The sequence below is a fragment of the Juglans regia genome, chromosome 5 (assembly GCF_001411555.2).
Source record: "Juglans regia cultivar Chandler chromosome 5, Walnut 2.0, whole genome shotgun sequence".
In the NCBI taxonomy this organism is placed as follows: Eukaryota; Viridiplantae; Streptophyta; class Magnoliopsida; order Fagales; family Juglandaceae; genus Juglans; species Juglans regia.
In genome coordinates, this window is record NC_049905.1 from 6035575 (window position 1) to 6060499 (window position 24925).

Here is a 24925-nt window from a genome sequence, read left to right on the forward strand (position 1 = left end):
CACCTAGGCTGAAAACACTACCCTGCACTTCTGCAGTGCACCACCCACGGCCAGCAAAGGAAGATCATCACCATGGGTAGCACCACGTGAGACGCTAAGCAAGCGGATTGCACGGCAAGAGACTTGTCCACGCACGGCCAAAAGCCAACCTGCACCTTCACGGTTTCACCCAACCATCTCATAGAAAACGCAGCCTCCCAAGGAGGTCAAGTCACCGCATGCTCCTCCTCAACGCTTCCATATGCCACCACCGTGACCTAGCCGTGAACCCACTAGTGTAGCCACCGATAGCCATCCCGTAAGCCTCTGTTCCTCACTCCCGAAACAGAGGATGTGTTTCCTCCTACCTTGAGCCACTACAACCACTCCCCACCGAGAGCTCCTTCACGTTGCGACCCCACAGAAATCACCGGCGAAGACTTCTATCACCCTAGGTCCGCCTCAAGCCTCGCTGCCTCACGGTAATCTCCCTCTCTGTTTCTCTCTCGTGCATCTCTCACTTTCCATTCTCTCTTTCTCGCTCATCTCTCTCTCTCTCTCTCTCAGTGTTTTTTATTTCACGTCTTCAACCACCCAGTACCTCCCCAATCCGCTATCGCGAGCTTCCCTCTAGTGAGCAAGGATCAGCCGCACGTCTCCCTTCCCTCACGATAAGCCTTCAAAATAGGAAAGTTTTCACCTGTAAAGCCCTTTAGAAAGAAGATTTTATTACAATTTTGCCCTTTGTATGATGTTTTCTGATATGTGGTTACGTGGTTTTAGTTTAATGGGTTTTCGTTTTAAATGGGCGTGGTTTAATTGGTTGTGGTTTAATGATTGGGCTTGGTTTTTATTATACATAAAAGGAAAAAGAAAAAGATTATATTGTTAATTTGAACTATTTAGTTTTCAATTGAACTCATTTTTTTAAGTTGGCCTTATTTGATGAGATTTTAAGTAGTAGCCATAGTATTCTATTAATCTATAATACGTTATGGGTACTTTAGTATTTTAAAAACACCGGTATTCAGTTATCATAATATTTATTCGATTACTCTCTTCGGTATGAATTCGTTTAAGTGGCTAATGATAAATTTAGAAAGTGATGGTATTTTAGAATTAAGAGAAATTGTAGGTTTTGAGGTATTAAAACAAGTATTTCATGATTAGATATTGAAATACGTGGAGTTGAAATTTATGGAAGTTACGTGATTATTTTATAGGTGACAATTGATTTTCGCTCAGTACTGTTGTTGAGAATTTTTTATAAGTTAAGAAATCCAGGTAAGCGGGGTTCTTATGCTAAACTTTGTATTAAATAAAATGAACTGAGGTCATTTTTGGAAAATGTGCATGTTTTGCTATGAAAAGAAATCTAAAAACAACCTCAGATATTTGTTCTGCATTACTCATGAGATTCTGTTTAAGAAAAAGTATTTTCTGTCATAACTGGTGTAGACATGAGCTTATTTTTGACATTATGTTTCTGAACTTTGAAAAAAAAAAGCGAATATGAGATTTTGTGCATAAATTATGTTTTGTGATCTGATTCTATTATGTTCTGAAGATGTTCTGTACTCTGTTATGATGTGGCATCTGAAAAATTTTTGTCATGACTTTCTGATTCTGTTCTGATTCTGATTATGATATGGTGATTCTGATTATGTTTTGCTATGATATGTGGCCCTGTCACGGGATACAATAGTGACCTCTGGCCCACCATGGGATATAATAGTGGTTTTCTGTTCTGAGTGCAATCGCTTTGGTAACATGGTGATTTATGTTCTGCTTGACTTTCTGCAAGATGCACAACCCTACTACGGGGGTTAAACATGATCTCTATTATGATATGATGCTCTGATATGATATGATAAGACGAAGAGGTTCAGTCATGTTGTGCCAAATGAGTACTCTTTGAATATGAAAAGTTGGTTTCTGAATATGAAATGTTTGAAAAGTCGCTCTGATTTTCTGATAATATGTATTCTTGAGATTTGCATATTGATACTGAAATGTTTTGTTTCTACATTCTGAACTCTGTGAAAATGCTCATATTTACACACTAGTATATGTCCTTTGCTTACTGAGTTGTTGATAACTCACCCCTTATCTCTAATTATTTTTCAGATGATTTTTGAATAGTCCAGCTAAGGATCAGGATTATGGAGCATTAGTGAGATGATTATTTAAGCATAGTGGATTACTCATAGAAGATTTTTGAGAAACGGCAGATTTTATTGAGAGATTTTGTAGTATTCTGATGACGTTATATTTCGGAGTCTATAAATATATTGATGAATTGTGAATTTTAAGTTATAAGGAGTAACTCTTCGATTCCTGCAGGACCGGGGCATTGCATATATATACACACAGAAGGCACTTCCAAACTAATCTTTTCCAGAAATATTGATGGGTATGCAGCTAACACAAACATGGTTGTGCAAAGATGTGGATGAGCGCACAAAGGAAAGAATATATAGTTCTTGGTCATGATCACAATCATGAGAAATTGGCCACCTCGATCGCTTGGTACGTACTGTAATCAGCACGCTTCCGAGAACCCATTCTTGATTACAATGTGTAGATTGCATTGCTACTTAATGATCGCCCTGATATCAAAGATGGAAGGGAGGGAGATTAAGATTCAAGCAGATTTCATCATTTGATCAGTAATGGAGCATGCTCTTTCGAAAGAGCTAGCATATGATCTGCCACCGAATTGATCATGTGTGGATCGATCATTGGTGAGGGGAAAGACTAATTATCAGAGAGATAATATCTGCCACCGAATTATTGTTTTATATTGTAAATTAAAGCCAGCCATCTCTACATTTCATTACAATGTAAAATTAGAAGGAGATTAATTTACATTTGATTTTAACAAAGTGTAATGCTGGATAAAATCTTAGATTGTGCGAGTTCCAAGCATTTTTTTTGAAAAAAGTGAGGTCTATTATTAAAAAATAATTTTTTTATATAGGTTCGGACTTATCAATTTTTTTCAAAGAGTGTGCATAACTTGCAAACTCTAAAACTGTAAATATAATTTCTCATTGATTAATTATTGATAACACAAATGATCTCTTCGACTCTTGTCTAGCAATCGATCCCGATTAATTTGAGAGTATAATGAAGGTCTTGCGACACAAAGAAAACATGACTATGAGACTTCCAAAAACCATCATCCACTATGGTTAAGTCAGTGACAACAATTTTAGCGAGGACCTCAAATATAAAATCTCTTTAAGATTGAGCGTACGTACTCGACGGTGTGAAAGCTGTGTCCAAAAGTTATAATTATTATTATTAGAATATTATTAAAATATAATTTTTTAATATTATTATTATTTTGAGATTTGAAAAAATTAAATTGAGATTTGAAAAAGTTGAATTGTTTATTATATTTTGTGTAAAAATTTATAAAAATTATAATGATTAAATAAGATGAGATAAAATATTTTTCGAATTCGTTACATTTTTCTTTTCTTGGTGTGCAATTATATCATCGTTGGCAAGTCAAAGATGCGTCCGTAGAGTATGCAGAAGCGGAGGAGATCGAATTATCATCGGTCTACTTCTTTACTAGGGTTTGTAGCAATGCACTTCTCTAATTAGCGTTTCAATCGATTGGGCCTAGTTATTTTTGTGGTATTTAGTGGGCTTTGTTGGGTGCATGGGCAGCTTAACATATTTTGTGGCCCAAGACAATAATTAAGATGAGGCCTTTATTTTTAAAAATAATAAATTATTTTTCACCCAAAAATATTTTTCCACTCTCATCTCTTATATATGACCATTTGTTCCAACATTTTTTTCTTTTTTCTGTAACACTTATCATTTGTGCCATCTTTCTCTGTATTTACCATTCCAAATTAATGCAAGATTTTCCCATTTTTGTGCTAATCTAACATTTTTTTTTTTAAAAAAAATATTTCTATTTAAAGACTTGCATTTTTTACTATTGGTAGGCCTTTTCAAGGTTGCCTACCCAAATGCCCCGAGACATTTCCAACGAAGTCCGCTGCCCACATGCCCGGAAGACATTGCCTTCCAACGAAGTCCGCTGCAGTTGCATCCGATTCAGATTCTCTGTCTCTTTGTTTGTAGATAAATTTCTTTATCGGCACCCTCCAAGTTCCAACTAACAGAATAAATTCTGGGTTCCCATTTCTTCTTTTTCTGTCCGACCCAAGCTGAGAAGAGAAGAGTAGCTAGGGATATCACCTCCAACTCATGGCCAATCTCGGTCCCGAGTACCCGACGAACTCCCCGATCCCGGTCGATCTCTTCGTTTCCAAGAAACATCGTGGCCTTTCCCGTGGCGATCTCGGGTTCGCCGACGCCTCCGGTGGCATCGTTTTCAGGGTCAACCGTACGTCTTCCAAATCCTCTGCTAATAAGCTAGTACTCCTCGATGCCACTGGAAAACCTCTGATTTCGATGCACCGTCACGATGTTAGTCTCTCTCTCTCTCTGTGTTTGGTTCCGCAGAAATATATATTTATTTGAAAAAAAAAAAACTATAATTTGGAGACATTATCATACATAAGGATGTTTGCGTAGGATGGGTCGTGGGAAGGCTACAAGGGTGGGGAGCAGAAGGACTTGATATTCAGAGTTAAAAGGGCTGAAACCGACTTGGAGGTTTTTCTTCTTGACTCGACCTCTGAACTGAAGGTGAAAGGCTGCCCTTCCATGAAATCCTGCACCATCTATAAAGGCAATGACATATTGGCTCAGGTATAATAATGCTGAACTTTACTGCCATTGCAAATTTTACCCAACTTTGCTGATTCTTTGAGAATACTTATCCGATTGTTTGTGGGTGTAATGTCTCAACTTTGATGCTTTGGTTACCATATTGAAACTTGGTTGTGTTTCTCCCTTCATTAAACTTTGGTACAACTTTCGTAATTTTGCTCAACAAACCGTCAATTAGCTTTGGTACAAGTAAAGAGCAAGAAGCCCAAAACAGGGTATTAAAAAGAAAATGGCAAGATTACTATCACTCAAAACCAAAACTATCTATGACATTTAAAAAAAAAAACCCTTCATTTGCAACACAAATGAGGCATACTAGCTCATCAATTGCCAAAACACCACTCAGATCACTTGGGATCTTAATCCACTCAATACACTCTGGGGAGCCTCCTTTAGCACCTAATTCAGCCAAAACAGTCGTTCTCCTAATTCACTTCTTTGGAGACAAGGCTCAACAAAAGAACACATGATTGCCTAACTAGATTGATCGGATCCCTGATTTCATGGTAGAGTAGATACCATTGAACACAACCAGCACCTAACATCCAGTTAACCCCCACTTTTGAGTTGGACTTTAACTCTTATGTCCCACAAGTTAAGCTTCACACATAACTTCAGTGACCTTAGCCATGGTATTCATACGGTTGTACCCTCCCCATAGAACGTAGAGAAAGCCACCATAAAGTGCCCTGTATCATTTATTAGTACTCCACCACCACTCCTTGGGTTTCCAAGACAACATCCATCTACACTAAGTTTAACCCTTCCTCCACTTTGCCTATGCCACTCCAAGATTTGGGTTCTAGCAACCCTCCCTTCCACACATGGAAGCCCCAGTTGCAGAGTAATAAAACGATCAAGTTGGGATAATGTTTTCACTTTGCTCACCTGATTTATAAATTCAGCCAACATCAACTTCACTCTAAAATGAACTATCTTCTTCTCCTCTTTTTTGTCCTCCATTCTAGCCTTGCATCTTCTTGACCAAATGCACCAATTTATGAGAGAAAACCGATGTTGTGAATTCAAATTTGCTTTACAAAAAATCACAACAAAACTTGATTCCTCCAACTCACTCTGATGCCCAAGAAGTCACCAAAAATATTTTTAAACAAAATTAGCTCTCTCCAGAGCATAAAAGTATGATCTTAAGATTCCACCATTTGGATGACACAGCAATCGCACTTGGACGCCAAGGGGATGTGATGTTGCTGAATATGCATATTAAATGGCAGGGCTTGATGAAAAGCTTTCCACATAAATATAGAAATCTTAGCTGGAATATGTTTGCAAGAAACCAACTTTCTCCAACATACGTGTTGACCACACATCCTCAATTGTTGCCGGGCTGATTTTGTAGAGAATAAACCAGTTTTAGAGGCTGTCCATACAGGTATCCTGACCTTCTCTAATTCACCACAGTCAAAGGTGGTAAAATTGATCTCCACAAACTTGTGTCATGCCATGGTAAATCAACGTCTCATTTAGATTGGTCATGAACCACTAATAGCTGCAATGCTGTAGATTGATCATATTTTTTCCCTTATTCCCGCAATGCCATGTTAATCTTATGTTATGTTTTGATGCAGACTAGTCTCATGTACAAGCTATGGCAACTTTATGTAAGAAAGGATAAATTTCGACTAACCATATTTCCTGGATCTATCGATTATGCTTTGGTTGCGGCGATGATTGTAATATTTATTGATCGAAGAAGACATTAGATCAAAGAAAAGGATCGTGTACAATTCAATGCTTTTAGGTGATTCTTGTACCTGGGAGCAGTGAAAAAAGGATCCTACACATGCATTCTGTTCGGGAACTAATGTATTGACATTTGGTACTATGATTGTAACTCTATATCAGCGTTCTACTTCAATTCGTGTGAAGAGGCTCATATTGTTAAAATAGTTGAAACACTCCTCCGGGTAGAATATGCTTTTCAGAACCCCGGTTATAAGAACTGTTGGATAGTGCTCGTTATGATTTATTAATGTCTGGAAATTGGAAAATTGACCTTTTCTAATATATTCTCCCACATTTGGCTTCTACAGACCAAATTCTCAATGCTTTTATTTATATGAAAAATAATATTTGCAGTCGTGAAATGCGCAAGTTCTACACATTCTTTTAAAAAAATAATTAAATATGAGATTGACATTAAAAATTAATTTTTTAATATTAAATTTCGCTCTTTTTCAAAAAGAACGTGTTGCACTTGCACAATGAATAATGTTACTTATCTTAATTTTTATCATCTCATGGTGTTGCATTAAATAATTAGAGACTTTATTATATGAGTAGCCCAACAATGACCATTGTGCATGCCGCTTAGCATAAATTTGTCTTTTTATTTTTTCCTTCTTTTTATTTTCATATTTTTTTAATATATTTAAATATTTAAAAAAAATACACCAATACACTAAAAGTCACTTTTTTAATCATTAAGTAAAAAAAAAAAAATTAAATACATAAGCGGTCAATGTGAGGGGGCAAACTCAGGCGGCATACTAGCATTTCTCTTATTATATTTCACTTGTTAACCTATCATCTAATACCATATCATGAGATGATGAAAAAATAAATGATAAATAAATTTTTTCTTGCACAATCTATAATTGTATTTAGCATTACTATAATATGTCTTTGGCTGTGAATAAATATTTCATGGCAAGATAGCAATATATTTCAAGCAGACAGCGAATGTAGGTTTGATAATGTAAATATTTGAAAGGAAGTGATGAATTTAGAATCAGAATAAGTCCTTGCAAGTATTATTGTCAAAGCTGTAAAGCTCAAACCCAAATCTCCCTTCTAGCCACGAGTTTGTAAGGAAAATAACTGACTAGATTAGCATGAAAGCAATCTATATAATTTGTTTACTCGCATAGGTCCGCACACGTTATCACCTGTAATGTTCTGCTGTTGTGTAAGATCGTGATCAACTTGTAAGACATACACAATTGGATGAGAAAAATGTAGCAAAACCAATGCAAAAATATGAAGCTCTAGTTATATCACCACCGCAGATGGAAGTTTAGCATAAATCTGACAAGGGGGCTAATACAGAAAAAAGAAAACGACTAAAATGTGCAATGCAATTACAAAATCACAAAATTAGTACAAAATTATACACCTGAAGTGTATAAAAAGGCTAACAAAAGAACTTGCTTAGCCAAAAAAAGAAAAACTCACAAATGGATTAACTCCAAAGCAGAAACTACCAAATCTTAACTGGTCTATATGATCGTTGTCTTTGACTCTTTGAGCTCTAATCCATAGGCTAGAAAAGATGATCCTGACCAAACAAATCAATTATAATGGAATTCCCATCCCAATAGCAGCAATGGAGCAAGAATCCGACGTGAGCAGTTTTATTAAAAAAAAGATTAAAAAAAACAGAGGCTATGGAGCAAAATAGGCACCTCTGCAAATGCACATCTAAAGGAAAAAAAAGGTTGACGACGACGTATATTATGTCGACTGCCGCATCAAAGGAACCAACCACCTCATCTCTGTTCCATTTCCATTTGACAAGTAGTATACCTTCTTCCAATTTTCTTCTGAGAATACTTCACGATTTACTAGTCTTTGCCTGCCATACATGACAACAAAGAAGCAATAATCTGAAATAGAGTCTCGGGAAAAAGGAATTCATAAAATTTTGCTATCTAAACAATCATTTAACCTTATTTTTTTAGTAGTGTTTTTTTTCCAGATGATTATTAGAGCCAAATGAACCCAAACAATTTGAGACATAATATGTTATGATCTTTAGAGAGTAGGATACATTCATAGATATCTACAAAGAGCAATCTGACAAGTCAAGTAGCTGCTTGAACAAGATAAAAGGCAATCATTTGGTCACTGGCCTCCTATCAATTGATTGGAGGTCAGGGACAAACCATCCAACGGCAGTGAAATCTCACATTAGATTCTACTGTTTTATCGCATCATTATATTTTGTAATCATAACATCTTTATGTCAATTGGAGATTGGCACCTTGATAATTTTAGCAACAGCACAACCCTAGCAAGCTTGTTTATTTCTGTAGCATACCTAAGGTAATAATGACAAACAGTTGCTGCTTCGTCCAAGCTATAGCGAGAAAAATTAACACGAGCATCTACAGGAACATCCGGTAAGTCTTTACGAAGCTTTCCAACCGCTGTTGAATGAGAGAAAGCACCCACCATCATGTCATCATGCATCATAGACCTAAAAGCATTCACCTGAAAATGACAAGAATTTCTTTTATTTTATTTTATTTTTTATAGGTAATAAGTAATTCATTGATAGAAAGATAGGCATAGCCTAAGTACACTAGGAGTATACAAAGACATACACCTATTTAGGAACTAGAAACAATTAAAAGGAAATCATGGAAGCTGGAACCATTGAAATCTATAGCAATGGTCCACAGAAACAAAGTCTTCTAGAAAAAACTACGAAACTCTTCCAAGGAACGTTCATGATCCTCAAAAAGTCGCTCATTTCGTTCACTCCAAATACACCAAAAAATACAAACAGGGGCCATCTTCCATACGGCTGCAATCTATGAAGTCCCAGTGATCCCTCTCCAACATGCTAGAAGATCAACCACCCTGTCTAGCATTACCCATGTGATTCCCAGTTTGCTGAAAAAATAATTCCAAATACCTCTAGCAAACTCACAATGTAAAAGTAGATAGTCCGCCGTTTCACCGCTATTTCTACACAAACAGCACCAATCCGTGATGATGAAACCACGTCTTCTAAGGTTATCAACGGTCAAAATCTTCCCTGAAGTTGCTGTCCATACAAAGAATGCTGTCTTGGTTGGTGCTTTGCTCCTCCATATGTTCTTCCAAGGGAAATTATGCCTTTGTTGCATGGTAATAGAGTCATAGAAAGAACATACCGTGAATTTTCCTCTCCTAGCGAGTCTCCATACCATGGCATCTTCATTTGTGGCTGCAATAGCAATATTATACAGCAAATTGAAAAATTCCACCAGGATATTCACTTCCCAATCATGAGCCTCCCGAGTAAGATTAATGTTCCACTCTTGGAAACATTGATGAAGTATCCGCAGATCAGCCACCATGGCTTCCTTATCCCTTGCAATGCTAAAAATTGTTGGATAAGCATCCTTCAAAGCCATGTCACCCACCCACACATCCTTCCAAAAGCTGATCCTACTACCATCCCCCAAGCACAATCGAGTATTACTAGCAAAAGAGCACCAAACTTTACGTATGTACTTCCATAGCCCCACTCCATATGCCCCCCAGCCCTCTTTAGAACACCAACCCCCCGTTCACTCCCATACTTCGTGTCAATCACCCCTTTCCATAAAGCTTCCCCCTCATAATTATAACACAACCATTTACCTAGTAATGCCTTGTTAAAAGCCCTCACATTTCGAACCCCCAGCCCACCATCCCTCATAGGAGAGCAAACCTTGTCCCATCCCACTAAGCGAAACTTAAACTCATCTCCTATGCCACTCCATAAAAAATCACGTTGAAGCTTCTCTATTCTTGTTGCAATGCTAGCGGGAAGAGGAAATAAAGATAAGTAGTACGTAGGAAGGTTGGATAAAGTACTCTTAATAAGTGTAATCCGCCCCCCTTTTGATAAATACAACTTTTTTCATTCGGCCAACCTACGCTCAAATTTTTCCAGCACCCCCTCCCAAATAGACTTGGCTTTGAAAGCAGCCCCCAATGGAAGCCCAAGGTACTTCAACGGCAATGAAGAAACTGCACAACCCAATATGCTAGCCAACCCCCTAATATTGCTTACGTCTCCCACTGCTACCATCTCTGTCTTGGCAAGATTAATTTTCAGCCCAAATACAGCTTCAAAACAGAGTAGGATGGCCTTCAAAGATTGAATATGTCCTACATTGGCCTCACAAAACAGCAAGGTATCATCTGCAAACAAAATATGAGAAATAATGGTAGGGCCATATGAAGCACCCACTGAAAATCCTGAAAAAAATCCTCCCCCTACTGTTGCCGACACCATCCTACTTAGTGCCTCCATTACTAGAACAAATAAGAGGGGTGATAATGGATCACCTTGTCGTAGTCCCCGCGAACTGTTAAAGAAGCCCACAGGATCACCATTTACCAAGACCGAGAAACGAACCGTAGACACACAATGCCTTATCCACATCCTCCATTTTTTCCCAAAACCACATCTACTCAACATGTATATCAAGAAATCCCAATTAACGTGATCATATGCCTTCTCCATCTCTAGTTTGCATAGAAGACCTGGAACTCCCGACCTAATTCTGCTATCCAAACATTCATTGGCAATAAGAACCGAGTCTAAAATTTGTCTCCCCCTCACAAAGGCATTTTGAGATTTAGAGATAATCTTTTCCATGACTGTGCTCATCCTATTAGCAAGAACTTTTGACAATATCTTATACACGCTGCCCACGAGACTAATCGGTCTAAAGTCTTGTATCTCCATTACACCGGCCTTTTTTGGGACTAGAGCAATAAAAGTCGCATTTAAGTTTTTTTCAAATTTGCCATAAGTTAAAAATTCCTGAAAAACCAGCATAACATCCTCTCTTACCACCTCCCAGCAAATCTGAAAAAAAGCTAAAGTGAAACCATCCGGGCCTGGGGCTTTATCTTTGTTCATTTTTTTGATTACTAGTATTACCTCTTCCTTTTCAAAAGGTCTTTCCAGCCACGTCATGCTATTTTGATCAATGCCCTCAAAAACCAGGCCATCTACTGTAGGCCTCCATGTATGAGGTTCTGACAACAAATTTTCAAAATGGCCAACCACAAAATCCTTCAACACAACCTGATCAGATGATGCAACTCCCTCAATATTCAAATACTCTATAGAATTAAACCTTCTATGTGCATTAGCCATGCGGTGAAAAAACTTAATACTTTTATCCCCTTCCCGAAGCCATAGAGCCCTTGACTTCTGTCTCCAAGAAATCTCCTCCAATAAAGTCAATCTTTCAAGTTCAGAAACTACTTGCTCTTTACAGTTGTTTTCGACTCCTACACCCTCCAAGCTTTGTAGCTCTTGTGTCAAGCTTTTCATCTGTAAGGTTACATCACCAAACACCCATTCATTCACTCAAATAAATAGGAGCTCCACCATTGTCTAACCAAATCCACAAACCCCTCCTTTTTTAACCACATATTCTCAAACTTGAATGGCCTTCTACCCCCTATGATTCCACCACCATCAAGCATTACCGGAAAATGATCGGAACAAATTATTGGGAGTCTTTTATGGCTTACAACTGGATATTGAAATTCCCATGAAGGGGAAATGAGAAACTTGTCCAGTCTTGACCAAGAAAAATGGTTAGACCAAGTATACTCCCCTCCCATTAGGGGTATATCCATAAGGCCTAACTCAAAAATGAAATCTGAAAAATCCACCATAGCTTGATTTTGACGTCCCTCCTCTGATCTTTCACTGGCAAATCTTGTCACATTAAAATCCCCTCCAATACACCATGGAACCTCCCACCAAGAACAAAGACCAGCCAGCTCATCCCAAAGCATCTGCCTTTCACTATCTAAATTAGGACCGTAAACCCCAGCAAAGGCCCAAAGGAAACCATCGTCTATATTTTTAAACAAACACCCTACCGAAAACTCCCTCACAAACTCATCAGAGCTCTCCACCACCCTCTTATCCCACATAACCAAAATACCTCCCGAGGCCCCAATCGAGGGTAAGTACGTCCAACTTGCATATGGACAGCTCCATATGCTCCTAATAATGCTACTATTGACAAGTTTCAACTTCGTTTCCTGCAAACAAATGGTGTCTATCTTCTATTACCTTAATAAAGCTCTTATTCTAAGGCATTTATTAATCTCATTCAGCCCCCTCACATTCCAACTCAATATTTTGGGCTTCATTTATCAACTATACCACCCCTCCCCTTGTTTCTTCCACGATTCGCACTCCCCTCCTTTCCATCATAATTAATGGACCACATCAGCCTCTTTAGCTCCCTATCTCTTCTTGACCCTGCACCATGCTGACCTGCTTCTATGGCTATTATCAAAGCCTTAAACTGCTCTTCATAGCCCACACACGAGATCCCCATACAGCTCTGAAGTTCCTCTACTTTTTTCAGGACCCAGTCCGAGGAAATACTAGGATGAACCATATTTAACGGAGTAGGATCCTCTCCTACAGCCTCCTCCCCCTCAGAAGAATATTTGCAAGGGTCAAATAATGTCAACATACCTTCCCCTTCATCTCTGTGAGCCAACTCTTCACTGGCTCCCTCAGAACCGAAAGCCATATTTTCTTCCCCCCCACGGCTTTAACTGTGTCTGGGCCAAAAGAGATGGTGACCCAGGGTCAGCCGAAGGAGACTGAGACACCCCATGAAGAGGTGACCCTCCCCGAGCAACACTAGCACCATCAACGGCAGAAGCAGGTTCATCGCTGTCTGTATTGTCTCCCACCACCACTTCCAGCAACTCTGAGGCCACCGCCAGACCACCACCTGAGGCGCCGCTGGCCGTCGACCCTGTCTATGCAGGACCCAGCCCGAGACTCAGGCCTGAAGTGGATGATTCGGGCCCCTCCCTCAAACCCGAAATCCTTGATTTCGGGCCTTTCTCCTGCCAAACCCGAAGTGGGCTTCTATTCAGGCCCAGCCCATTTACAACTTTCTTCCCCTTTAAGTCAGCCTCTCCTCCTTGGCCCACACTCCCAGCCTGAGGCCCATTAGTCTGAATCTGACCCATCTTTAATTTCCCGTTAGTCTTAGGCAGCTCCTGAGGCCCACTTGGACCATAGCCGCAGACTTACCCAAGCCCACTCCCAGCCCTTTAAACCCCTCTGCGCACCGTATCATCCAAACTATATTAGCTTGTAACAAATCCACTTGACTTTTCATTTCCTATAAGGCACGCAACACACATTCCTCATGCAGACCGACAACAACTCTGCCTTCTACCATCCTCGTCTGATCATCTACAGGAACGGCGACACCCCTTTGCAGACTTACCCCTCTCGAGCCTGCTGATGTGTCAGAGTGATGGCTAACCCAACCACTACCTGTGGGCTGCAACACCTCCCTGTAAGTCCGAGAAGGAGGCTGATATGGAGGCAGAAGAGGACCTGCACTAACCACCTTCAGTGCCTCCACCATCTTCCTCCACCCCCTTCCTTCCCTATCCTCTGGAATGAATTGAAAATTTCGATACCCCCCCCCCCAATATTCCATCAACGCCAGCAGCCTCGTGAGTTAAGGCGACGCTGAGCAACATAGCCCCTATCACCATCTCTATGAGCAGAATAATACCACTGCCTCCCAGCCTTCAAGCTATCCTCCAAAGCATGTAAGAACCACCTTGCCGTGCCTATCCCCAGACTAATCTCCTTCACCACCTTCCCACCTTTCTCTATTATATGGATAAACCTCCCCTCCCTTACTATCTCAAAAGCCTTGGATTCAATAAGCACTAGTTTCGAAGGACCCATAACTCCCTAATAACAACACTAACCCACCATTGGATGCACCAAAGCCTCACCAGAAAAAAAAACAAAAGTTTTCATCAATGCACTAATGCACATATATATGACATAAAGTCAAGTACCACTACGGAAGCATATATATAGGACGATTGAGCTATAGGGAGTAAGCTTGAGAATCAAATGCCAACATCTTCATTTATGAGGACAAAATCAACACAAACTTGGCTACCAACTTTCACTTGCGTGAAGGATACGACCAACATGCTAACAACTAAAGGAGTGAGTTCATTAGAAATGGCATGAATGCAATTCCATTAGAAAGAGGAATTGGTGAAATTTTTGTGCACGCTAATATTTGCTGTTGCGACAAGATGTATTCAAACTGAACAGTTGGCACTAACCATTGCAAGTTCTCTAGCATGCACTGGTCGACTAGAACGTATAGTTACTGCTTCCTCATACTCGCTGAAGGTAAACCAGCTGTTATACTGGAGACAAGTAACAGCAACATATAGTTAAATGATATACCAGGTAACTATGCACAATAAATTCTATATATATAATATTAACCCAAAGAACTGGACAATATGCAGCATTTGAAGTTGATGCAAGAAAGTAGAGACTGTTTCTCACTTGATCAATTGCTATAAGCACAGGGATATTTTTCACAAGTGATAACTCTCTCCTCAAACGAACAACCACTCCAACAGCTGCATGCGTATGCTTGATACCTGTGTTAACAAGGTCATAAAGCGTAGAACCTTCAGGCATTGACATGTTATCAACATCTTTCAACCATCCAACACCAGCACCCTCTCCCAGTGGAATCGGACCATCAATTTGGCATGGCAATTGTTTTAAGTGGGATTCATTCCATTTCAGAAAATCCTGGAGATAACTGACTCATGAGGAATATGCAGACCCACTGAATAACAGGTAAAAACAAACTTAAAAGATCATGAGAACCACTAAGGTACTGTACGGAGCCATTACAGAAAAATTGGGAACAGGGATTTTATTTTTTTTAGGAAGGGGATTGGAACCATCTCCGGATGTTAATGATATGTATTGAGAATGTTTAATCTAAAAACCCAATTCATGGTGAATATAACTACCATAAGTGAGTAAAAAGGATCAATTAGCTCATGGAACAAGGTTCATATTCCACATCACATTGAACATCTAATCGCTGGTGTTGAAAATATAAGAAATGGAACGAGCATCTTTATGTTTATCTAATTCTGCTCAACAAAAGAATAAGTTCTGGAGATTGACAGATACCCAAGTAAGGCTGAATGAAGGGGGAAAAGAAAAAAGGTAACACTCTTGCCTTGAGTACATTTGCAGCTTGAAGAGGTGTGTCCCAATGACCTGTTTCTGGGTTCTTGGAGAAAAATCCACCGTGAGTCCACTCTCGGCCCCTGGGTACATAAAAAACCAGCCAACCTTCATCACGGGCCCAATGAACAAGCATTGCAAGTGCAATACTCTTCCCACAGCTAGCAGGACCATCCAAGACAATCTGCTTTCTAAGTTTGAGACCTAAAAAGATTATAGTTACCAGCATAAGTGCATCTTCTGAATGTGAACTATCATAAACTTCACAAGCTCATGCCATCGTCTTATGATTCATATACAAAGAGAATATCATTAATGGTTGGACGTTGGGAAAAAAGAACATAATGTTAAATGGGGGAAAAAAAAGGATGCACCAGATCATATACTAACTACACTGTCCTTTATTAAGTCAAATAGGTTGCTAAGAGATTCCTCAAAGGAGTTGAGCAACTTCAATACTCTACTTAGTCTACATAGGTTTTTCCTTTTTGGAAGACAAGACCACAAACAATGTACACACCAGGTGAGAAGTTCGTATTTCCACCAAACCATGAAGATTCGTTAACCTTAAAAAAGATGGGATCAAGATATTCTAAATTTCGCAAGGGCAAGGTGAAATCTTAAAATCCTAACCGTTACTGGTTTAGACCTTCCATCTCATTGCACTACTTAGTGATAAAAATTGATTAGGAGAAAATAAAAATCCACTAGAGAGCGTCAACGTCGAGTTGATAAAATGTAATATGTAACTACAATAAAATTCATATATTCAAAACCCTCAGTCATCTCCGAATTATGTCGTTTCCGCTTTTTCCAATATTTGAAGTTCCAAATTAGCTCAATAATAGATGTTCTAATTAACATTAAGAGATATTATTACTATGATTTGAAACTCGTCATTACATTTGACTTTCTTTTTTAGAGAAAAACAAAAGTGAAAGTGATACCACTACCCACCTTTATCGTCAGAGAAGTGCAATGGAGGATCAACAATACGCCTAAAATTATCGCGAAGATCCAAAAAGCTCTGCCGAACCAGCAAAGCCGGTCTGAGTGAGTCCTCGAACTCCTTCACCATCCCCGTTGGCAACCCCTCCGGCAACGCCGTTTTCAAACCGTCCATACTAATCCAAAATCCAAAAAAAAAAGGCAATTTTCCAATCACAAACAAGAGAAAACCAATACGTACAGATATATAGGTATATACACGTGGATGGCAAGTATTGGTATTCGTATACCTGAATTTAAAGTAGGAGCAGGCGTCTTTCCGGGAGAGGAGGGAGAGTGAGGGGGTGGAGGTGAAAAGGGGCCGACCGTCGGGTCCGAAATCTAGGGACGGGTCCTTTTCGTCGGCGGCGAGGTGACGTGCGCGGGATTGGGCGTCGGAGAGAGCGGCTTCGACTTCGGAGGCGGAGGCGTGGTCGTGGGCCTTGGACTTAGTCTTCTTGGACATGGCGACATTGGACTTGGGGATCTTGGAGGAGTAACTTTGAGCTGAGATTGGGACTGGAGAGGATCTGATTGAGCTTCTCGTCGCTGCTGAGCCTGAGACTCTCAGAATACACCGCAACATTTTCTCCGAGTATCCGCAATAGATTTCTCGAGGTTTTTCAGAGCAGCACTGCGAGGGTGGGTTTTGGTGGTTTCGGGCTGACTATGAGGGTACTTGATAGGCGAAAGGAGGTGGGCCCATTACCTGACATTCGGTTAACTATAGGCCCAGGCCCAGATTTAACTATGAACAGTATTTTCCTTTTGGGGACTGCTTTGTTTGGTTTGGTATATTATCTCATGTCATTTAATATAGATTCCGTTTTGATAATAAGATAAGATGAAATGAAATAATTTATAATTAATAATAAAATTATTGAGTTAAAATGAAATGAAATAGTTTCTAAAAAGTTATGTGTTTAAATTTAGAAGTGAGATGAGATGGTTTTAACTTTTTATAAATTTGATAGTTATGGGTCCTATCAATTATTACATAGTATTTGTAATGATTGAGTATTATTTATAAATATATTTATATTAAAGTCATATTTGATTAGTAAGATGAGATGAGATAGTTTTATATGAAAGTTGAAAGTTAAATAAACTATTGTTAAAATATTATTATTTTTATATTTAAAAAAAATTGAATTATTTATTATATTTTGTATGTAAATTTAAAAAAATTATAATAATAAAATAAAATAAAATATTTTTTATATCCAAACGAAATCTAAATAATAATATATTAAGTAATAGTATATAAATATATTTAAATATATATTAACTTTTTGGGGATTTGTAGTTTGTCCTAATGTGGAAACACTTGGAGAAACTACCTTTAAAATTTTACAGCATGTGTTTGGATTGGAAACAATTCTCACATAAAATATAAAATAATTTAATTTTTTTTAATTTTAAAATAAAAATAATATAAAAATAATAATATTTTATTTTATTTTTAATTTTTAATTTTTATCCATCTTATTTTATTTTATCAGTATAATCAAACGAAGCCACAACTTGTTGCAAGGAAAAACCTGTGAATCACCCGTGGGCTGTGGTCGTAAGGGAGAGCCTGCAAATCCCTTATATTCTCTCTCTACATTGCGAGTCCCTCTAGGCCTCTCTTATGCACACAACAGGGTATAATGGGCCTTAAATTTCAGCACCATTTTGACATCTTCGGCGTTGTGTAGTCCTGCTGTGCGGGCAAGCTCCTACTGCTGACCGTGCTTGTTAGCGTAATCTGTCCTTCTTTTTTCCTTTTTTTTTTATTTCTTTTTTTTTTAAATATTAAAAAAATACACATATTCACTTAGTTGTAACTTTTTTAAATATTTTAAAAAATAAAATAAAATACACTAACGATGAAACCCAGAGAGTCGAACTAACATTTTCCTCGTGTTGAGAGGTCCAGCCATATATGTTTGTAAATTCCAAAACTGAATTATTACCACAGCATGAGCTTAGTCAAATACTCACTTCACGTCTCCTTAAAAGCCTTTCAGAATCTTTTTTTATTATTATTATTTAGGATGAATTAAATACAATATAATAAGCAGGTAATATTACATTAAATAAGTTTGTAAAATTTTTATGGGGCAGTCAAACAAAATCATGAATGATAAATACCAAGTTAACAACCAATTAAATATAAGTCAAAACATTAAAAAGAATATAATGGAGCCCACAAATTCCTCACTCCTCCATCCATTAAAAAAAATTCAATTTCCTAATTTGACATTGATCTGGTAATGGTGCACTTATTACTTTATAGTGCTCCACTCATCTAATCAAGTAAATTAACGCTCTAAAAATAAGGTTGTAGAATGCAATACCGAATATTATTAAAGGAAAATGATATTTCGACCGAGAATATCTGTCGAGACAGTGTACCGATTGTTTTAGATGATATTTCGACCGAGAATTGGAGACGTTTGGATTCGAAGATGACTTGAGATAAGTTGAGATGAGTTGAGATGGATTGTGAATAGTAATGAGATGAGTTGTGAATAGTAGTGAGGTTTGTGAGTTAAAGTTGCTGAATAGTAATGAATAGTAGTGAGATGAGTTGAGATGAGTTGAGATGAGCTGAGATGAGCTGTGAATCCAAACGTCTTAGTATTTTTTTTAACATTTTTTTTTTAAATATTAAAAACAAAAAAATGTTTTGCCCGTTCGGTAGATATTCTTGATGGAGTTTGTCGGTGAGTGTAGCATTGTCGTTGTAAAAAACGAGAGTAAGTCTTCCTTAACACTAACTGGATTTAGTTGGATTGACCGATGACACTCTCAGAATGCAATATCACATACTAAAAAAGAGAAACCATGCTATTGATTTCTCTCTTAGTAATGCTATATACTATGTTCACATTATATTTTGATTATATTAAGTGATATATAGTACATTTATTACTATTAAATAATAAAAAAGTATGTAGTAAATAATTATTTAATAATAATAAATATATCACATCATATTTAATGAGATAAAAGTAAGATGGTAGTATAATATATAGAATTTTTCTCTCTCCCTTACATGCGTGTTTGGTCCAAAACACTAATATTGTTTGGGTACTAAAGTAATTTTAGATATATCTTTTTCAAACATTACTCAAACACTTTTTAATTTTTAATTTTTAATTTTTTTTTAAAATCAAATAAAACATTTTAAATCAAATTATTTTATTATTATTCACAAATATTATGAGATAATCTAATGGAAAATTCTATACACCACACCATTATTTCACTTTCATTCCATTATACATGATGTGACATATTTATCATTATTAAATAATTATTTATTAGATGATTATTTATCATTTAATGATGATAAATATGATCTTATATAGTATGATAAAAATAAGATGATAGTGTGATATATAGCATTATCCTATTTTAATAATGGACCTAATAGAATTAAAAGACTCGATGCATTAAAAAAGCAACTGATCAATATCGATAACATGCTAATATTTTTTTTATTGATATTAGATTTTTAAAAATAGCGTTCCGACTAATTCCAAAACATGTGTTGATATTCATAGACTTACCTACTATTTTAGCTTGACGTAAAAGCCCAAAAAGAGAAAAGCTCTTGGTTGGTTCTATCAAGAGGAAGTTGAAACCTAATCTACGTCATTTAGTAATACACTGTCTTATTTGTTTTTATAAATGAGATAAAATGAGTTGAAATTAAAATTAAAAAGTTGAATAATGTATTGTTAGAATATATTTTTTAATATTATTTTTATTTTAAGATTTAAAAAAATTGAATTGTTTATTTTATTTTATATTAGAAGTTGAAAAAATTATAATGATTAGATGAAATGAGATATTTTTTGAAAACAAAAGAGGCAAAACTATTTAGGTTTGGAACTTCCTTGACTTTGGGATTCCTCGGAATTGAGTGTTCAAAGGAAAATAAACTGTTTCTGTGCTGTATTTGGAAAAGAAAACATCTCCAAAAGTCTTCAATGTTGCTGGCGATAGAGACCCCAAAATTCTCATTTTTCATGTATCTTGTGGAGTCTTCCACCCACTGTCTAGCCTTTTCACACTAATTCCAATTGTCTTCTGGGTCCAATTAAGAATAGATAATTTCCCCCTTTCACACGTTGAGTCTGATCCATCTTCTAGATTGTATGACTTTATATCACTAAAATATACTTTAATTACTTGTCTGGAAAGTCATGCCCCGGCAAGAAATAGACATATTAAATAGATCTTACGATATTTATCATTCAGATCTCTATATTAAACATATCCAATATAAAGAACAAGGTAATATACTCTTATAACCAAAAGTTTGCATGCAAGGAGTTTGGCTAGACTTGTGTTTTTTTTTTTTTTAATAAGATATAATAATTAATAAATTAAATAAATAAAAAATAAAAATTTAATATTGAATTTGTACAATTAAAAATTAACCTCTATTGAATTATAAGATTTTAAAAACTTATAAATAATTAATATCTAATTAGTTGATATTTATCCATAATAATAATATATTATATGCATACAAAAATTATTAATACATACATGTAATATGATAACATATATCTATTTCATATATAGTTCTCGTATACTTGTATATGAAATTATTAAATTTTATCGATTAATTATTATAAAAATTATAAAATATAACTACGAAGTATATTTAATATATAGACATAAGTAATAAGGTTACGTATTATATAATTAATTATAAAAATGATATGCTTATTATTAGCTAATACATATATATTTATGTAAATATATACATATAGGTGTATGTATATATTTATAAATATATGAATGAGTTTTAATTGAGTCGAACTAACGAGTGGATTGACATAAATGAGTGGGCCTTCACGAGCCTTACCCGAGTTGAGTCGAGTTTTTTCGAACATGTGTCTGGCCTCGTTTGTATTCGTAACTCATCTTAACCTACCTCAACTCATCTCATCTCATCATTACAACTTTCTCAAATTTCCACACAAAATATAATAAACAATTTAACTTTTTTAAATTTCAAAACAACTTTTTTAAATTTTCACATAAAATATAATAAATAATTCAATTTTTATTCTACTATTTATAAATAATCTTAACCCATCTTAACTTATCTCTAAATCAAAATCCTTACTAATCGAGCAGGTATTTATTTTTATGAACGAATTATTTTTTTACAAATCGAATTCAAGTCAAGTTTAACCGGAGAAATACCAAACCAATTATCAACAAACTGATTCATTTCCACTCTACTGTCGGTTCCTTACCACTTTTGTATTTAGATCTAAAAATTCAAGCTCTGTTAGATATTGGGAAACAAAAATGATAAAAAGGAAAAAAATAGTAACAAAAAGCATAGACCGAGAGAGACAAGGGATTAAGGACATGTTTGATTGTAAGTAGGGGTGGGCAGCGGGGCCCCGTTCCCCGCTGACCCGCCCCGTTCGCCCCGCCCCCGCACATGCTGGGCGGGGGATCCGGCCCGCTAAAGCGGGGTGCGGGGGGCCCCGCCCGCACCCCATGGATGATGCGGAGGCGGGGGACGGATGGGGCGAGGGCCCGCCCCGCTTTTCCCCCGCCCCGCTTGAGTTATATATATATATATAAAATATAATTAAAATTATATATATATAAAAAAAAAACAAATAAGTAGAGTGAAACAGCGCCGTTTTGTTATAGACAAAACAGTGCCGTTTCACTATTAGTTAAGGTCCCCCCCTTCCCCGCGTCTGCTTCCCATTTCTGCATTTCACTCTCCTTCTCGAACTCTCCTTCTCACTCTCCGTTCTCACTCTCTGTCTCTGAGTCTCTCGCCGATCTCTCACACTCACTCTCTCTGACTCAATCTCGCACTCGCATCCACAAGCCTCTCTCTCTCTCAGTCGAATCTCCGTCTCGCACGAGCAGCACCACCGCTGCCACTTCTCCGTCTCCGTCTCTCACTGGGATTTCGCCACCACTCAAAGGTAAAATCCGAAACCCATTCTTTTTTTTTTTTGGTTTTGGATTGGAGATTGGAGGAAGGTTGGGTTGAATCGGAGATGGAGGATGGGAAATTTGTGAATTTGTGTGCTGTGGAGAATTTTGTTTGTGTGTTTGATTCGTCTGTTTCTTTGTACTTGTTTGTTTGTTTTTGTTTGTAGATTGGAACCCTAAATCAATTTAGGGTTCCAATCCGAAATTTGTGCTTCAAATTTAGGGGTTTCAATCGAAACCCCTAAATTTTAGGGTTTCGGATTGAACCCCTAAATTGATTTAGGGGTTCAATCCGAAACCCTAAATTGAGTTAGGGGTTTCAATTGAAACCCCTTAATTTTCAATTTAGGGGTTTCAATTGAAACCCCTAACTCAATTTTGGGGTTTCAATTGAAACCCCTAAAATTGAGGGGGTTTCAATCCGAAACCCCAATTTCAGTTTGGGGTTTCAATTGAAACCCCTAACTCAATTTAGGGGTTTGAATTGAAACCCCTAAAATTGAGGAGGTTTCAATCCGAAACCCCAATTTCAGTTTGGGGTTTTAATCTGAAACCTCAATTTCAGTTTGGGGTTTCAATTGAAACCCCTAACTCAATTGAAACCCCTAACTCAATTTAGGGGTTTATGTTTGGAATTATGTCGTACGTGATTGATAAGTGCATGTTTGGATTTATGTCGTATGTTGATTGATTTTTTTATTTTTTGTTGTGTTGTGGAATCAGGAATGTCTTCTCAAAGAGAGTTCACTGATAGCTCTCCCACCCCTACCAGTACCCCTGCCCCTACCAGTACCCCTGACCCAGAACCTAACCCTACTCCAACCCCTGGGAGTGGGAATACACATTGCCCCGCCCCTAAGCCCACATAAAGTAAGAAACCTGTTTCCGTAGTTTGGTCTCATTTTACCAAACTAGAGGGTGGTGACCCCAATAACCCACAAGCTAAATGTAATTATTGTGAGAAAATATATGGATGTCACTATAGGAAACATGGTACATCCCAGTTAAAGGCCCATTTAGAGGAACAATGCAAGAAGAGTCCAATATTAAGATCCTTAGTGGAGAAGGGTCAATCAAGACTAGAAATTGGACTGAAAAAAATGGCGGATGGGAGTAGTGGAGGTTCAACATTGAAGGGGTTCACAAAGTATAATGTTGATGAGTGTAGAAGGAAGTTAGCTCGTATGGTTGTCATAGACGAGCTACCTTTTCAATTTGTGGATGGGAGAGGGTTCCAAGAATTTGTCCAAGAATTGGAACCTATATTTATGCTTCCTTCTCGTCACACTATGGCAAAGGATATTAAAAAGATGTACTGGAAAGATAAAGATGTTTTGAGGGGCCAATTGGCCCCTCAAAACATCTGAGATTGCCCATCCTTTCTGAGATTGCCCATTCTATATTGGACATCCCTATTAGCACCGTTGCCTCGGAGTCTGCCTTTAGTACCGGAGGGCGCATATTAGATCCTTTCCGTAGTTCATTGTCTCCTACAACTGTGGAGGCATTGATATGCACACAGAGTTGGACGATGGGAAATGATATTTATGTTCCGGATGTGTTAGATTTTAAAGAGACCGACGAAGAGGGTGGTGATCAGTCTGGATCTAAACCATCTGGTAATTATTGTTTTTATTTTATTATTTTGATTTATTTATATTCATTTCAATTTCATCAGTATTTATTTATATTCATTTCAATTTCATCAGTATTAATTTTAGTATTGATTGTTGTAGCAACACATGAGACGACTCAGACGATGTCTCCCTCCACTGCTATATGAACATGTGCTCAAGGCTCAAGCCTCAAGACTACCCATCCAGCCGCCCCAAATGTCACAGTCAAAGACCCAAACCGCTCGCATCTTTTTTTTGATTATTAATTTCGTAGATTTTTTAATTTTGAATTAGTCTATCAGATGTATGTATTATATATTTTATTTATAATTTTATAATGTTGATACAATGTCCCTTGGACACTTTTATTTGTAATTGTTTAGACAGTTAGACTTTCCATTTTATTTTTGTAATAGCTTAGTTATTATTATCATTTATTAGTTTATTAGGTAGTAAACTTGTAGTCTATACTCTATAGTAGTATTTCATTAGTCTTAATTATATAAAATTGTGTTTTTTTTTTTTAACTCTTTTTTTTTAAAAAATGCAAAATATATTTTTATGGGCCTAAAATGGCCCAAAAGCTGTTTCTGGGCCATTTTCGGCCCATTACAGCGTTTTCTGGGTCAAAAAAGGCCCAGAAACCGCTTCTGGGCCTTAGGCCCAGTAGTACTGCGGGGGTGCGGACGGAGGGCCCCCTCCACCCGCACCCCGTCAACCGGGACGGGGTCCCCCGCCCCCGCACTCAGGGGGCGGGGGACGGATGAATATATTCACCCCCCGCCCATGC

General features: G+C 37.3%; 2 protein-coding genes across 4 annotated transcripts; one reads left to right on the top strand and one right to left on the bottom strand.

Moving 5' to 3' along the window:
- The first annotated feature begins 3969 nt into the window (after positions 1 to 3969).
- LOC108983922 (protein LURP-one-related 7-like) lies at positions 3970 to 6650 on the top strand. Its single transcript, XM_018955716.2, has 3 exons — positions 3970 to 4434; positions 4543 to 4719; positions 6330 to 6650. Exons 1-3 carry the CDS (start codon positions 4213 to 4215, stop codon positions 6462 to 6464), a joined length of 534 nt encoding a protein of 177 aa, XP_018811261.1. The 5' UTR covers positions 3970 to 4212; the 3' UTR covers positions 6465 to 6650.
- Positions 6651 to 7735: 1085 nt separating this feature from the next.
- LOC108983921 (28S ribosomal protein S29, mitochondrial-like) lies at positions 7736 to 17191 on the bottom strand. Of its 3 annotated transcripts, XM_018955713.2 has the most exons (8): positions 16795 to 17191; positions 16514 to 16680; positions 15549 to 15760; positions 14852 to 15106; positions 14620 to 14706; positions 8801 to 8973; positions 8166 to 8335; positions 7736 to 8038 (listed from the first exon to the last, which is right to left on the bottom strand). In XM_018955713.2, the coding sequence occupies exons 1-7, from the start codon at positions 17127 to 17129 to the stop codon at positions 8215 to 8217; spliced, it is 1350 nt and encodes a 449-aa protein (XP_018811258.1). In that variant the 5' UTR covers positions 17130 to 17191; the 3' UTR covers positions 7736 to 8038; positions 8166 to 8214. The 3 variants fall into 3 exon arrangements, with proteins under 3 accessions (XP_018811258.1, XP_018811259.1, XP_035546270.1); XM_018955714.2 differs by lacking the exon at positions 14852 to 15106 and having other exon boundaries at positions 16795 to 17187; XM_035690377.1 differs by lacking the exon at positions 14852 to 15106 and having other exon boundaries at positions 7736 to 8335; positions 16795 to 17188.
- Between the last annotated feature and the right edge of the window lie 7734 nt (positions 17192 to 24925).

Bases quoted from the DNA above. Each gene is read 5' to 3' on its own strand.
- LOC108983922 (XM_018955716.2), top strand. From the start codon at position 4,213: ATGGCCAATCTCGGTCCCGAGTACCCGACGAACTCCCCGATCCCGGTC. The intron at 4,435-4,542 runs GTTAGTCTCTCT...ATGTTTGCGTAG, and splicing joins TTTCGATGCACCGTCACGAT to GATGGGTCGTGGGAAGGCTA. The intron at 4,720-6,329 runs GTATAATAATGC...GTTTTGATGCAG, and splicing joins GCAATGACATATTGGCTCAG to ACTAGTCTCATGTACAAGCT.
- LOC108983921 (XM_018955713.2), bottom strand. From the start codon at position 17,129: ATGTTGCGGTGTATTCTGAGAGTCTCAGGCTCAGCAGCGACGAGAAGC. The intron at 15,107-15,548 runs GCAAGAGTGTTA...AGTTATCTCCAG, and splicing joins AAGCTGCAAATGTACTCAAG to GATTTTCTGAAATGGAATGA. The intron at 8,336-8,800 runs GTATGCTACAGA...CATGTATGGCAG, and splicing joins GTTTGTCATTATTACCTTAG to GCAAAGACTAGTAAATCGTG.